Source organism: Pleurodeles waltl, chromosome 1_2 (genome assembly GCF_031143425.1).
Source record: "Pleurodeles waltl isolate 20211129_DDA chromosome 1_2, aPleWal1.hap1.20221129, whole genome shotgun sequence".
Lineage (NCBI taxonomy): Eukaryota > Metazoa > Chordata > Amphibia > Caudata > Salamandridae > Pleurodeles > Pleurodeles waltl.
In genome coordinates, this window is record NC_090437.1 from 1,031,978,529 (window position 1) to 1,031,995,620 (window position 17,092).

Below are 17,092 nucleotides of genomic sequence, written 5' to 3' on the forward strand. Positions count from 1 at the left end.
CAGGAGTACTATATAGACGCCGCCTTCGCAAAGTGATGTCCGTTCTTTTCTTTCCGCGCTACACGCTGATACGGAGAAGAGCTACCCTGGTCTCTTTTTGACCGACTTCAACTGTTTTGTTGAGTTTTTGTGAGAAATTTGGTGGGACCGACCCCGATACGGCGCCTTTAAGCCCAAGGGGTTCAGATGATGGGCCTTCGGGTTCAGCGCCGGTGGCATCCGCTCTGACCACCGAGGTCACCTTCGGATCCACACCAGCGCCGGTCTCACCCTTGAGACCTTCCCCAGCGCTGGGTCGATTGTTGACGCTCCCGACGTCGGTAGTGCCCACTATCAACGTCTACCCGATACTTATCCCCGACAACTCTGAATCGGAGCGGCATCAGCTCACACCGCCTTTACCTTCGATGGGGCCTATTTGCCCAAGGTCAGATTCAGACCCTTTTTCTTATGGGTACGAATATGGAGAGGGATTGGAGGGGTCCCTGGACCCTTATGAATACCAGGATTATCCATCTTTGGATTGGGCTCAGGAATTGGGCGATGCCAGTGGTCTGGATACTTCTACTGACGCTGGCATGCTGTCTCCTCCTACTGTTGCTACAGCGGAGGGATCGACTTATGGTATGGTGGTCAGTAGTGCAGCTGAGGTCCTTGGTCTTGAGCTTCCCACTGTTGAGGTCAGGTTTAATCTCCTGACGGAGGTGCTTCAGCCTGGGGCTTCTACTTCAGAACCCCTTTTGCCATTTAATGAAGCCCTCACTAATGTCCTTTTGGTACCTGGTCCAAACCCAACACAGGGGCTCCTGTGAATAGGACTATCATACGCCACCATCGGCCGATTCCAAACGACCCTAAATTCCTCTCCCAACACCCCACGCCTGAGAGTCTTGTTATCCAGGCTTCCTCTTCTTCAGGCGCATTCCATTCCTCACACCCGGACAGGGAATCCAAAAGACTGGAACAGTTTGGCAAGAAGTTATTTTCTTCCTCCAGTCTCGCGCTGCGATCTGTGAACACTGCATGCCTTTTGGGCCGCTATACCCTCTCTTTGTGGGATACAGTTGTGCAAGTCCTGCCGCAGATACAGGAGGAGGCCCGTGCTATCGTCTCCCAAGCTGTGAACGATGGGAGAGATGCAGCAAAGTTCACAATCCGTTGTGGGCTGGACACAACCAACTCTCTGGGCAGATCAGTTGCCACGCCTGGTTGCGTAATTCAGTTTTTTTGGAGGATGTCCAACAGTCACTCATGGACATGCCCTTTGATCGCTCACATCTCTTCGAAGACAAAGCGGACTCGGCCTTGGAGAGATTCAAGGATTCCCGGGCTACGTCTCGGTCCCTTGGTCTTTCCTCTGCCACTTGCCCCCACAGTCCGCTTTTCGCCCCTTTTGTGGCCATGGAGGGGCTCCCTGTCACGTCCTCCACCCAGCCGCTGTGGCACCCATGTTGTTCAGCCTCTGCGTGGCTGAGGACGCCGGATCCCACATGGCTGTGGGACAGGGAACCAGTGGTTTGCCCAGCCCACCTCTGCCCCTGCTGCAGCCTCCAAACCTTCCTAGTCTGTCCCCTCACTCCCGTCCAGTTGGTGGCAGGATTCGCCATCACCTGCCCCACTGGGAATACATCACCACAGACAGGTGGGTTTTGCAGATAGTTCTAAAGGGCTACTCCCTCCCTTTCGAATCTGCTCCACCAACCATGCCTCCATCCTTCAGTCACCCTCCAGAGGATCTTTTGGCACCTATGGCCAAAGGAGCTATAGAAAAGGTCCCTGTGCCCGAAGTAGGTCGTGGTTGTTATTCCCGCTACTTTCTGATACCAAAATAGGACAAGGGCTTACATCCTATCCTAGACCTTCGGGACCTAAACTAGTTCCTCAAGAAGGAGAAATTCAAAATGCTCACCCTGGCTCAGGTTCTGTCTGCCTTGGACCCAGGAGACTGGATGGTAGTGTTAGACTTGCAGGACGCTTATTTCCACATCCCCATCCTGCCTGCCCACAAACGTTACCTACAATTCGTGATAGGTCACAAGCACTTTCAGTTTACCGTGCTCCCCCTTCGGCCTTACCAGCGCCCTTTGGGTGTTCACGAAAGTGATGCCGTTGGTTGCAGCTCATCTGCGCAGGTTAGGGGTCTCAGTCTTCCCCTACCTCGACGATTGGCTGTTGAAGGCGGACTCACCCCAGAAAGTCGTCTCCCACCTTCACACTACGGTGAACCTCCTGCACACCTTGGGGTTCACTATTAATGTGCCGAAGTCACACCTGACTCCCTCTGAGACGCGCTCTTTCATCTGAGCTGTTCTGGACACAGTGCAGTTTCGGGCTTATCCTCCCGAAAGGCAAGTCCAAGACATTCAGGCTACGATTCTGCTCTTTCGGCCTCGGTCTTAGGTTTCGGTGAGACTGACTCTGAGGCTGCTGAGCCTCATGGCCTCATGGGCTCCTGCATCCTGCTAGTAACACATGCCAGATGGCATATGCGGACTTTGCAATGGGTCCTGAAGTTCCAGTGGGCACAGCATCAGGGGAATCTCTCCGACATGGTCCAGGTCTCGGAGGGGACTGCGAAAGACCTGCAGTGGTGGCTTTCAAATCCACATTGGGTCCACGGCAGATCCCTCTCTCTTCCCCAACCAGATCTCTCAGATGCGTCACTTCTGGGTTGGGGCGGTCACATGGGAGAGGCAGATTTCAGAGGACTCTGATCTCCGGCAGAGTCTGGGCTCCATGTCAATCTTCTGGAGCTCAGGGCGATCAGGCTTGCATGGAAAGCATTCCTTTCCTCTCTCACAGGGAAAGTTGTGCAGGTGTTCACAGACAATACTACCGCCATGTGGTACCGCAACAAACAGGGCGGAGTATGGTCCTATGCCCTTTGTCAGGAGGCACTACGCCTCTGGACATGGCTGGAACATCAAGGCATTACCCTGATGGTTCAACATCTGGCGGGTTCCCTCAACACCAGAGTGGACGAACTCAGTCGTCGATGCACAGCCGATCACACATGGCGTCTCCATCCGAAGGTGGCGCAAGGTCTCTTTCAGCAGTGGGGGGAGCCTTGGTTAGATCTGTTCGCCTCCGCGAAGAACGTGCAATGTCAACTGTTTTGTACATTGGAGTTTCCAAGGCGGCACTCGCTCGGAGACGCTTCTCATCTCAAGTGGAACTCTGGCCTCCTTTCTGCCTATACCTCTTCTGCCCAGAGTTCTCAAGAAGATCAGGAACAACCGGGCCCAAGTCCTCTTGGTGGCTCCGGACTGGGTACAGAAAGTATGGTATCCAGAGCTATTGAGCATGTCCATTGATCCTCCACTCAGACTGCCTCAACAGGGAGCGGTTCTTCACCCGAACCTGTCCAACCTCCGCCTTCATGCGTGGGGATTGAGCGGCGACAGTTGATGACTTCTGATCTTCCACCTGAAGTCTGCGGTGTTATCTTGGCAGCCAGGCGTCCCTTAACCAAAACTGTATACGCCTGTTGTTGGAATAAATTTGTGGCATGGTGTACCAACAAATCTGTTGATCCCCTTTCTGCCCCTCTATCCGAGGTTCTTCTGTTCATTCTTTCTTTGGCCCAGCAGGGCTTTGCTTTGGGCTCCCTTAAAGGGTACTGATCTGCCATTTCGGCCTTCCTTAGGTTACCTGATCAGCCCTTGTTTTTTAAATCTCCTGTTGTGAGTAGATTCCTAAAAAGACTCACCTATTTATTTCCTCCCACTCCATTTATCATGCCTCAGTGGGACCTCAATCTTGTCTTTACTTATTTGATGTGTACTCCGTTTGAGCCAATGCATAATTGTCCCTTGCGGCTCCTCACCTTCAAAACTGTCATTCTTGTTGCTATCACCTCTGCTCGCAGGATGAGTGAGCTTCAGGCCCTTTCCTCAAAACCTCCACACTTGTCTGTGCACCCTGACAAAGTAGTGTTGCGCACTAAGGCTTCCTTCCTCCCTAAGGTGGTTACACCTTTTCATGTAGGCCAGTCCATCACTCTGCCTACTTACGACACACCCCCACATCCTTCCCATGAGGAGGAGAGACTCCACCGTCTGGACCCAAAAAGAGCATTGGCGTTCTACCTCAATCGTACTAAAGATTTCCGGGTGGACGATCAACTCTTTGTTGGGTATGTGGGTGTGAAAAAAGGGAAGTCGGTGCAAAAGTGTACTATCTCTCGATGGGTGCTTCTTTGCACCAAAATGTGCTACGCTTTGGCCAAGAAGCAACCTCCTTGGGCCTTGCGTGCTCATTCAACCAGAGCAACTGCTGCTTCCACTGCTTTAACACGCAGAGTTCCTGTCCTGGATATCTGCCAGGCAGCTACGTGGGCGTTCCTGCACATGTTTGCTAAACACTACTGTCTGGACAGTCAGGTCCGTCGGGACAGCTACTTTGGTCATTCTGTCCTGCAGGACTTCCTAGTATGATCTTGGTTCGCAGCCCACCACCGAGGATGGCATTGCTTGGGTATCTATTCTAAGGTAAGGAATCTGCAACTAGAAGTCTCTGTCAGATGTACAAGTTACTTACCTTCAGTAACAAAATATCTGGTAGAGACATATTCTAGTAGCAGATTCCTTACCCGCCCACCCATCCTCCCCGCTTTCGAACTGATTTCTTGGGACAGGGATTCCCATTTCAGGTCCTTAGCTCTTGCGCACCAATCTCATTATTCTAAGCGGCTCTGTGCTTTGGCGTGGAAAGTCGTTAAAAGAAAATTACGTCACTGCGTGAAGACGGCTTCTATATACTACTCCCGATGTCATCACGGTGACAACGACGCCCACGGAGTCGACCGACGGCACCCACCGACGTACAAGGGTACTGCTCGAAGAAAAATCTCCGGATCCAGTCTGACGCCTGGGGGAAATTCTAAAGTAAGGAATCTGCAACTAGAATATGTCTCTACCTGATATTTTGTTACCGAAGGTAAGTAACTTGTACTTTTCTGCTTCACTTTGTACAAAAAGGCCATTACATGGGTATCCGTTTGTCTCTCCTTTTTACCTCAAATGTTAATGCTTTGTTTTTATGATTGTGCATGACGGTAGAACAAGAGTGCTAGGCAAAAGCCACATGAAAGCTTGACTCATTTTTGCCTCAAGGTTCCAAGAGGACCTTGAACTGAGACGGAGGCTGGCATTTGGATGGAGCTTTAATTGGCTCTCCCAACTTTACATTGCAAGTATGTGATAAAGTATGGTGAATTACCGTACTTTGAGATGCAAAATCGTTCCTTCTGCAATGCAATACAAGCATTTCATAGGTGGCAGAATGATGACATCAAAATCAAAAGCTTGAGGTGAGAGGAACGTTTTCTTCTGAGCAGAGCCCAAGCCCACTCTATACATTTCAAGGACTTGTTAACAATAGGTCTCGCAGACAACTACCTATAAACAAACATATTTACCCCCACACAGAGACTAGGGGTGTGAAACTTTCAATTATGCAAGCAGCATTTTGGCACTGTTCCTTATTTATTGTCATTTAAGTTGTTCATGGTATTTCCTAATTTTCCATTGGTAATGCTTAAGATTACCTTTTCACTCTCTTGTAAGTGTTACTTGACGTTCACACTGAATGTTACTTCCTCTTGAGAACTGTGAAATTAGGTTGCTATTCATAAACTTTTCCATGAGTAACTCAACAGTTGCAAATATTTAACACAGTTAATGCAGTAGGATGTGAGACAGGTTTTCATGTGTTTTTTGAAGACTACATATTCACAATTCCTTCATAAACCTTGTTGCTTTCTCACTAAATTCTTTATTTAAATTTTCTTTTAAAAATAAATACCACTCTTTTTCTCAAACTTTTCTCATCAGGAGAACCTCCCCTGAACCCTCCTTATGTCAGTCTGGCTGTCTCGGATCACTCACTACATAACACTGTGGCCCAATATTTGCACCCCACCACTTTGAAATGTCACCAGCCGCCACTAACAAGTACGGTGATGCACACATACCACGCAGAATGGACAAAGCAAACTATAAAGTGGCCACTTGATTTAAAAATTAAACTTTCAGCATCATTTGGTTGTAATCCACTTACTGAAACATGCAATAAATGCACACCCAAATAAACCTCCATCTCAGACCCTCTGCACCAGTTTGTGGGCATTTTTCGTTTTAGTATGGCATAAAAGGTCAAAATGAAGTTGCCTGCTACCTCTTGAAAGGAAACTAAAAGCTTAAAAGAAAACCAACAATCTGTATAATTCCTTTCCACTCTTACGACTGATAAAACGAACATACAAATGAGCAAAGGCCAAAGCCTTCCAAGTAAATAAATAAAAATTAAGCCTCTGTGGGAATCCCACAGGAAGCAAACCACTGATGATCTCAAATTACAGGGCGGTATTTCCTTTTTTAACAAACTGAAAAAAAATGACGCTAGTTGGAGAAATAAAAGCTCGTAGAACAGTAAGACATGAACAGAGAGGGCAAAAGGAGTCCAACCAGTAAAAGCGTGCACACATTTACCTGCAGGGCATGGGCGGATTTACAGCAACTGCCTGGAGAAGTGCTAAGAGCACATGGTTGAAGCCCACACCACCAATGAACAGCTCCGTTCTAACTCCCTGTGAGCACCCTTGGCATGTTGATACAACTCTGAACGTCTATACCTTCTCAGTGAGGTGGGCAGTGTTGTATTAGACTTCCCTATAATGTATAAGGGCCATGTATGGATGGAATTTCCATGTTTAGTCATGCATGCTTCAGGGCTTTTTTCCCCTTTCTTTTTTCGTCACTGGCAAGATGCTGCGCAGGAATAGTAAAGGCCACCCCCAAAGGGGGGGCATAGAGGGCCGGTGCCATAACGGCTGCCTTTGACCCGGAAGGACTGCTTAAACTGGTTTGGGGGGGGCGGTCGTGCCTGCATCTGAATAAGCCTTCCCAGGCACCAGGGGGGAGAAGCGCAAAGCACAATGGGCCAATGGGGGTTCTGGAATCTTTTGAACCCCCCAATGAGGAAGCGGGGGTACACCTGCAATGGTGGGGGGAGGCGTCTAGTGGAGGGTCATTAAAGCACGCTGTCCTCTCCAACGGACAGTATGGCGATTAGGGGCAGCGCGCGACACAAGGACAGCAAACATTTTACCAGTGTTGACTGTAAGATGGTGTGCTAATGAAAGGCCACTCACCTGGGGATGCCTTATGGCAGGGTGAGAAGGGGCCAGGAAAGGGGAGTAAACGAACAAGGCACTCGCATTCCAGACCCGCCAGGACGCATGGCAGGGCACAGAGACACGCAATTTAGCGAGTTGGGCCTAATTCGAAAAACAAGAGGCTACTCCTTCAGAAAAAACATGGTAAAACGAACACTATGGAGTGAGCCCCCTCCAAGGCGAAATATGGGATTGCCTACAGAAGAAAGTGTTGAGACATGACAAGCAGAGGCAAAGACTCAAAGGCTGATCAATCACTAGTACTCTTGATTTATGACCTGAATGAATTTGATTTTGATACCAGCAAAGTTTGTGATGATGTGACAAAATTGATTTATGATATCCGTGATTGATGGAGGGCTGTGTGACAGAAATTGAGTCCTCGCCATAGCAATGATTAATAATGTTTTTGGGCAATCGTGCATTTTCTAAAATAAATACAATTAAATAAAAGAGGCCAATTTATATGCCACAAAAGAAAGTTTGTGCATGGTTGGTTGTTTTAAAAGGTGGTTACAGCTAATCATGGGCTATGTAAGAAGGTACTGGAGTGAGACGAGTGCGAGAGATGGGGGGTCCTCAGACCTCTCAAGGAATCGGACAAGGAGGTTGGTAAAGGAACCGGGAAACAGATGGCAAGTCATTTACCTCTCTCTGCCTAAACAAAAAAAAAATCTGCATTCCTCTTTGCTCTTAAGCTCCCGCTTTGAAGAAAGCCAAAAGTAAACACAGAGCTTTCTGGAACACAAAGCATGACATTTGTCTTCTCTGCACAGCAAACGTGACAAGATAAGAAACAAGATCTATAAGCCTGTTTATAGAAAGGGTGGTCTCGCTAGAATATTGTAAATAAGGCTTTGACAGGGGAGGGAAGAAGTGAACCTGGAGACCCCTCAGCCACCAAACCGGAAGCAAGAAGATGCGAGTTACAAACCACAAAGCCAATGGCAAGCGACAGACAGAATGCATTCCCAGGACACCTTTCTGAAACTCTCCATGGAGTTTTTCACAAACCAGATATCACAGCTGTGTTATTTTTCCGGCTTTATTTCTCGGTGCAGAAATAGCCGATTAATAGACATGGGGTGTCTGACATAATGTACGTCCCCACACTTCCCCTTGGGCTTTATCAATTATACAAATCTTTCAGTCACTGGAAGCAGGCTATTTGAATGAAAATTACATGCGTGTATAGGCTGCAACCTAAAAAACTGGCCTGATTTTGAAATGTGGGCCCCTTTTTTTAGGTCTCGCCTGGAGGCAGCACACATTGCTATGGCGATGATCTTTTGTGCCTAAAAACAAAAAACAAAAAAAAAAAAAACTTGAAATGGGGCTGTTAGCCCATCCATTAGTTACCATTCATTCACATCCTTATCCCTCTTCTTCGGTGCCACCTAATTTTCGGAATATGTGAGGCGTCACTTCCTTTTATTTTGGAGAGCAAGGGCCACTACAGATTAATTAATGTTAATTAGTGTCTATTCACTGCTTGCGCTTTGATTGAGGTACATTTTCTTTTTTGGCATTGTATTTATAGCGCAAACTAGAACTTAAGGTATTCTCACCTTACATGAGCACCAGCGACATTACACAACTTCACATTTGTTATTTTTTTAAGGCGAGGGAGATTACGTGATTTACCCAGAATCTCAGGGTGTTGAGCCGATGCCGAGACTTGAACCTGTTTCTCCAGTTCCAGCGCTTCCCGTAGAGCTATATCCTCTGCTCCCACTCCCAACCCCCCTATCCAGTATCCTGCCTCTCTAATTGCTTTTAGCCGTGCTGCTGTACAACACGTGTAGAAAAACACATTGACAAAGTCCTGAGATCTCTCATAGGCGAAACCTATCTGCTTTGTCAGTGCTTGCTAGTCCACCCGATTTACCAATATGAGCCACTTTATTTTGGTTCCCCGGGCCCATTTTCTGCCCTAGTCCAACCCTGGTGCGCATCCTATTAGTTAGTGCTGGGATGCTCCTTTTAAATTGGCTTGCAATTCACCAACAAGTGCTTGTGGTATAGGGCCTACTTGCAACTTGAATCATTCAATTCCTGGCGTCGCTTCAGGTCACCGCAGGTCAGGGACTCTGTTGGAGGGTCATTTGGCCATTGCCTTGCAAATTGGCACAGGCTAGCGCCTGCTTAAGCTTGTCAGAGCCCGTAGTTGGCGCAGTCGTGATTGGGTAGGCCTCAGCACACTAACTGGGCTAAGGCTGGATCAGAAAGCACCTGTTCTGCTTCAGATGTAAGGCTGACAATCAAGTGGTTTGGTAGGTGCTCCGCTGTGTTTCCCTGCGTGGAGTCGAGACGTATACATGCATGAGGTTAAAGTACCGGACCTTAAATAAGCATGAGCCGCACAGGAAGAAAACTGTGAGTTTGTTGTTAACAGCGATGTATGAATTAGATGATATATGCAGTATTGTATAAGAGCGGTCCTTAATAAATCTGCCTGACCCAGAGGTGAGCAAACACTACAGTACGAGACGTAAAGCATACGGATTAAAGTACTGCGACTCAAGTGAAATGCGAAAAAGCAAAAACGCCAACTATTGACAGCAGTAGAATGACTGATTAGGAGTAGAACAGTTGCGGTATAAGACATAAATGAAGGTACTCTAGGTATTATCCAGGGTTGCAGATTTGTGGTACTTGCAGGCCAAGCTGAGTCTGCTGCAGTCATTAAATTATATTAACCAATTATCTTTTCTTAGTTCCTCTCATTGATGGTTTTTGGCCAGATGTGATTAGCATTTGGTTTACTGTTTATTTTCCATTTTGCAGCAAATACAGATGCTTTCAATGCAATGGTAGAAGACAATTCTGTGTTCGGTGACAACAGTATCTGTCCTGAAAGGTAAGAAAGATTCATAAATTGTTTGTTTGTGATTTTAGCGGAACAGTCATTAATGACTACCAGTTATTTTTACATGACAATGCTTTCCATTTCCTTATTTTCATCCACATTTATGTATTCTTCATAATGCTCCAGTGCAAACATTTGTTGTACGACGTTGTGCATAGAAATTACTGCCACCAGTTGACAGAGTCAGCACTGGTGGGTGGTCGGGGGATTGGGGAGAGTAATTAGTGAGTTTTGCAGGAAACCTTTGTAGGTAAAACTTGTAACCGAAAGGTAAGGACCGCTTGCACCTATGCGTTTATGTGGTTTTCGGGACTACGCAAGACTTGCTCGTTGAATTTCATGCAGAATAAGACATGTAATAGACAGATGTTAGGAGGGGCACCAGATTTAGTATTATTGGATGGTAACCATGCAACAGTGAATCAAAATGAGCTATTCATGATGGGGATATTGAAGCAATCCTCATTGACGTGTTTCCATGTAAATGGATGTGATTTCTATATCTACCTGCACTCTGGCTTTTTTTAAGGTTATTTAAGTATAAGCACGCTGTATCAGTGGATCAGACCGATTGCTTTCTGTGCACAGCCTGCAATTGAAGAACACCTTAATATGCACTTTCTTCATTATCAGCTATACTTCGAAAGACCTACAGATATTTATTGTTTGCCTTCTTCATTATCCATGTTCTATTTTGTTTCTGGTTCCATCCTGCATTTTTGCTGTTCTGAAAGGTAATTGAGTTTGAAGTGTGTGCACTGGGAACAGAAAGAAAAATCAAAATGAAACCCCACGTTTTACTCCTTTTTCCTAGGTCAGGGTCTAGGGCAGTTTTTGTCCCGGGACAGTCCTAACGCTTCTTATTTAGTCATTGGTCCGGGGCCCACAGCACATTACTCATCCCTCTTCCTGCCTTCCTATAGCCCTAGGCCCTGATCTTACTGTGTGAAGCGTTCCATTCCCCCCTAGCTGCTATTACTGCTCTGCTTAATCCAAAATGCAATTCATATACCTCTGTCTGGAGCTCTCCATTCCCCCCAGTGGGGGAGATCTCTGCACATGTACCTACACAGCTTAGTCATAACAGTCAGAGGACGAAGGAGTGACTGAAAAATGGGGAATTCTGGCTCTTTAATTGGGTAGGGATAAGGGAATTGAACGAGATTTTTGGTGAAGACATGGTAATTTAAATCTCTTGCTCTCTTTCTCTCCCTCTCCTACCCCCTCCCTAAAATAGACATTCATAACCAGTGTAGTAGTGCTACTTACAAAACAGACGTGCATTTACCCGCAGCCTTGCCTTGGAGTAGGTCAACGATCACACATGGCCAACAACTGTTACTGCAACACACTTCAGTAGAATCGAGTGGTGGCAGCAGCAACACTAACACACAGGGGAAGCACATGAAATAACAAAAACACGTTTTTAATGACACTTTATTTAAATTATGTTAAATTACATTAAAATGTTTTTAATATACATAATAGTTTAATAAAATGCAATTATAAATGATTATTTTAAACAATGTTAATTAGAAATGAAATAATCCATAACTTGTATCCAAGACTGTTGACACATTCGGATGATACTGTAATGAAGAGGGTGAGTTAACATTTGACTTTAATTTAAAAATAATGTAAATAAAAAAAGTGAGTTAAAGTTTATTAATATGTTACATTTTAGTGCTGCTGTTTTGTCCCTTGTTACTCTGGTAGTCCTAGGTGAACAGGTGTTAGGGAAGCGAGTTCACAATTTTTTAAATTAAAAAGTAAAGAATTTTCTTTTTTTTTAAATAAACATATTTTTTCACCCCAGTGGTAGAGATCTCCACAAACAGCTGCAAATTGTGAATCGGCCCCGAGCAGTCTGCTGTGTGGATCTCGAAAAACTTTGTTGAAATCCAAAGAAACCACTCCGAGTTAGAAATGCTAAACACATGTATTAGGTTTTTCTGGCATGATTTTACACAAAAGAAACCGTGCTGCAATAAATGTTGCCTATCTGTCTTTATAAATTGTTCCATTGTATTGGCCACCGCTGAGGTAGTTCGTAGATGCCTGTTGTGACCAGGCGACTCTCTCCCTCTGTAAATATAACAAGCATTTGCAATGCAGTGGGTCTCGCGTTTACTCAAATTAAAGCTATCAGCTTTGTAAACTCGTAACCTGACTTTTTTTTGCCACATAAACTGAAAAGTAAAAACAGTTTCACATAAGCGAGTCGACGGCCACCATGAGCGCAAAGCAAACACACAAAAGGAAACAGAACTCCGCTCACGGTGAAAAAATGAGCCAAAAAATGTTATATGGAAAACTGCAAAAGTGCAGTTATCCATGTAACAGGGTCGATGTCATGCAAAGCGCTCTACTACTGCCCAGTGAGATTGCGCTACCTACGAAATAAAGAGAAGAAATAGTGTAGAAACCATACTGAAAATACAGAGCCTTGAATGTTTTGAGTAGTTTACCAGTGCGCTCGAGGCGGGGCTAAACATCGGAGAAGGCATGACGTAGGAATGCCTTTCACTAATTAAATCAAGCTAATTTTAAAAGGCAAGCCCACGAACCAGCCAAGCTGAAGGGCTTGACATGGGCATGGTTACAAGCCCATAGAGAGATTACCCAAGGGACGGAGCGCTTTGAGCTCGACCCTAAAAATGCTACCCCTCGCTTACCCTATGACACCTTTGTAAAGAAGTGTATTTTTTTGTTTTCAATACAGTATTGATTGTCTTGTGTGAGAATGAACTTCACCTCTTACTTTCATCTACCTTCCTCTATTCCCAGTGCATGGGGATAGTGCCATCTTGTGGTTGATAGTGATAATAAATTTAGTTAAATACATAACTGACATAGGTAAAACTAGCACAGCTGCGGTGCACTGCTTATGACCTAACATTTTACATCACTGATAGCATTTGAAACATATGGTGGTGCAAGTTATACTTGACTCAGTTAAGTTTGACTGGTGAATTCATTTTTTTTTTTGGCCGCTCAGTGAATTTCCAAGTTTGGTTAAAAATGGTTAATTGACGTTAAAATGTTACTACCTTCCGTCTATAACTCCACCTTAATTTTTTAGTGTATGTGTATGTATATATATATATATATATATATATATATATGTTCAATGGCATGTGTAGCTGCAGATACACATGCTGTGCACTGTTCCTGCCATCTACTGTTGGGCTCGGAGTGTAACAAGTTGTTTTTCTTTGAAGAAGTCTTTTCGAGTCACTGGACCGAGTGACTCCTCCCTTTCGGCTCCATTGCGCATGGGCAGCGACTCCATCTTAGATTGTTTTCTTTCCGCCATCGGGTTCGGACGTGTTCCTCTTTGCTCCGTGTATTCGAATCGGAAAAAGACTAAATTCACAGAAAATCGTCGGTATTGTTCTCGATTGCGAAACATCTTGCACCGACAACTCGACACCGGCGAAACACATCTTCGGTGGCACTTCAGGGCTTCCGTGCCCAGGCAGGGCCTGGTCGGCCCGACCGCAGAAAACATCGAAGCCTAATGGACCGGACCCCATTACGTTTCTGCCCACAGTGCCACGCCAAGTATCCCTACACAGACCAACACCTGGTCTGTAATCTGTGTTTGTCACCGGACCACAGATAAGATACGTGCGAGGCCTGCAGGTCATTTTGATCGAGGAAGACCTTGAGGGATCGGAGGGCGAGGCGACTGCAAATGGCGTCGAAGAGTTCAGAGCACCTCGACGTCGAGGAAGAGGAGATGGCTATCTCTATCCCAGGTTCGGATTCGGACGACTTCGACGCAGACCGACCACCGACAGCAGCCCACCAAGTGAGTACGCCTGCCCCGACCCAAGCCCACAGTCAGACCAAGACAAAGCATAAGGCCTCGGGGACACCACTGCCGGAAGGCCATGGCTCGACCCATAAGAAATCAAGCGGTGACCAAGCAACACCTTCGGCACCGAAAAAGGCCAAAATCGTGCCGAAGTCTTCGGACTCGAGCAGAGAACACATCACTGAGAAAACTCAACATTGACTCGTCGAGACGGCGAAGCCTCGAAAGAGTCTTTCGGAGCTGAGGCCTATTGTCAGCATGGGCATTTCGGTGCCGAAAAAACCAGCTTCGGAGCCGAAAAAAGCCTCGTACACCGAGGAACATGGACTCTCTAAACAATTAAAAGAGAGACGTAGATTTGAGGAGGAACTTCACCAGATGGAGGAGTTTGATGAAACTCAGGCAAGAATACAGATCCATAAGGATACTGGGAAGATCCAAACAGCACCTCCTCTCAAATTCAAAAGGAAACCGGCTTTCCAATCACATACGGATACTGATCCGCCAAAGACTAAAGTCCCCAGAGAAAAATCTCCATTACGCCAGTTCTCCCCAGAACATTCTCCTCCGCATTCTCCAGTACGAACAATTTCACCTCTTGCCACGCCCACTGCACAGTCACCCACACGCACTGTGCAGTCGCAACAGGATACAGACCCTTGGGACCTCTATGATGACCCTGTGTCGGACAACAGTCCCGAGTGCTATCCCTCAAAACCCTCTCCACCTGAGGATAGCACATCATACACTCAGGTATTGTCGAGGGCTGCTGCATTCCATAATGTGAGCATGCATTCAGAGCCCTTGGAGGACGACTTTCTCTTTAATACCTTGGCCTCCACGCATGCTTCCTACCAAAGTCTGCCAATGCTCCCAGGCATGCTTAAACATGCACAACAAATCTTTCAGGAGCCCGTGAAAGGAAGAGCAATTACACCACGGGTGGAAAAGTAATATAAGCCGTCACCGTCAGACCCAGTGTTCATTACACAGCAGCTGCCCCCAGACTCAGTAGTGGTTGGAGCTGCGCGAAAGAGAGCCAACTCACAATCATCTGGAGATGCACCACCTCCAGATAAGGAGAGTAAAAAGTTTGACGCAGCAGGGAAGAGAGTAGCGTCACAGGCTGCCAATCAGTGGCACATAGCAAACTCTCAAGCCCTCCTCGTACAATATGACCGAGCTCATTGGGACGAGATGAGCGATATCATCCAACATCTCCCCAAGGAATACCAGAAAAGGGCTCAGCAAGTGGTAGAGGAGGGTCAAGCAATATCGAACAATCAGATACGATCTGCATTGGATTCCGCTGACACTGCCGCAAGAACAGTAAACACTGCAGTGACAATTAGACGACATGCTTGGCTAAGGTCCTCAGGTTTCAAACCAGAGATTCAACAGGCGGTCCTTAACATGCCATTCAATCAACAACAACTGTGTGGCCCACAAGTGGACACAGCCATCGAGAAAATGAAGAAGGACACTGATACGGCCAAAGCAATGGGAGCGCTCTACTCGTCCCAATACAGAGGGACATTCAGAAAACCGCAATATAGGGGAGGTTTCAGACAACAGCCTGCAGAAACATCCACCTCTCAAACAAAACCCACCTACCAATCACAATATCAGAGAGGGGGGTTTTGCGGGTCCTTCAGGGGACAATTCCCAAGGTCAAGGGGGAAATTTCAGCCCACTAAGCAGGCCACTAATAACAAGCAGTGACTTGCCCATCAATCTCCCCCAACACACATCCCCTGTGGGAGGAAGACTCAGATTTTACCACAAACATTGGTCAGACATAACCACGGACACATGGGTTCTATCAATTATCCAACATGGTTACTGTATAGAATTCACACATTTTCCCCCAGATATTCCACCAAGAGCGCACAAACTGTCGTCGCAACATCTAACAATGCTACAAACAGAGGTGCAGGCACTATTAACAAAACAAGCCATAGAACTAGTACCTCACCAACAAAAAGGAACAGGGGTTTATTCCCTATATTTCCTTATTCCCAAAAAGGACAAGACACTAAGACCAATTTTAGATCTCAGGACTCTCAACCTATTCATCAAATCAGAACACATTCACATGGTGACACTTCAAGATGTAGTCCCCTTATTAAAACAGGAGGAATATATGTCATCACTGGATTTAAAAGATGCATATTTTCATATATCCATCTATCTCACAGAAAATACCTCAGGTTTGTCATACAAGGAAATCATTACCAATTCAAAGTATGACCCTTCAGGATAACAACAGCCCCCAGAGTATTTACAAAATGCCTTGCAGTTGTAGAGGCCAATATAAGGAGACAGCACATGCACGTATTCCCATATCTCGACGATTGGCTAATAAAAGCCAACAATCAACAGCAGTGTCAAAATCACACACGTTACGTAATAGACACCCTACACACGCTAGGGTTTTCTATAAATTACCAAAAATCACACTTGCAACCATCCCAAGTTCAACAATACTTGGGAGCAACACTCAAAAAACGATTGCCAGTCCAAGACCACAAAGTGTACAATCATTCCACACCATGGTACCAAAGATACAACCAAATCAGCACTACACAGTCAGATTTGTGATGAAACTCCTAGGCATGATGGCATCATGCATGGCAATTGCCCCAAATGCGCAGTTACACATGCAGCCCTTACAACAGTGCCTTGCAAAACAATGGACGCAGGGCCAGGGTCAACTCCAAGATCTAGTGTTGATAGACCGCCAAACACACTATTCGCTTCAATGGTGGAACCCCGTAAATTTAAACAAAGGGCGGCCTTTTCAAGACCCTGTGCCTCACGCAATTCTCACAACAAATGCATCAATGATTGGGTGGGGAGCACACCTCAACAATCACAATCTACAAAGACAGTGGGACAAGCAACAGAAATAAATCAATTAGAGCTGCTAGCAGTCTTTCTAGCACTAAAAGCTTTTCAACCTCTTCTAGCGCACAAACACATTCTTGTCGAAACAGACAATATGACAACAATGTACTACTTAAACAAGGGGGAACACACTCATCACAATTATGCCTCCTAGCACAAAAAATGTGGCATTGGGCAATTCACAACATTATTCGCCTAATAGCGCAATATATCCCAGGCATCCACAATCAATTAGCGGGCAGTCTCAGTCGAGATCACCAGCAAACTCACGAGTGGGAAATACATCCCAGATACTACAAAAATACTTTCGCCAGTGGGG

General features: G+C 46.0%; 1 protein-coding gene across 1 annotated transcript in view; it reads left to right on the top strand.

Annotated features, from left to right (window-relative positions):
* RELL1 (RELT like 1) overlaps positions 1 to 17,092 on the top strand; it is a 142,086-nt gene that overhangs the window by 59,683 nt on the left and 65,311 nt on the right. Inside the window, exon 4 of the mRNA XM_069202120.1 lies at positions 9,965 to 10,037. Coding sequence (XP_069058221.1) covers positions 9,965 to 10,037 — 73 coding nt within the window. The remainder of the gene's footprint in view (positions 1 to 9,964; positions 10,038 to 17,092) is intronic.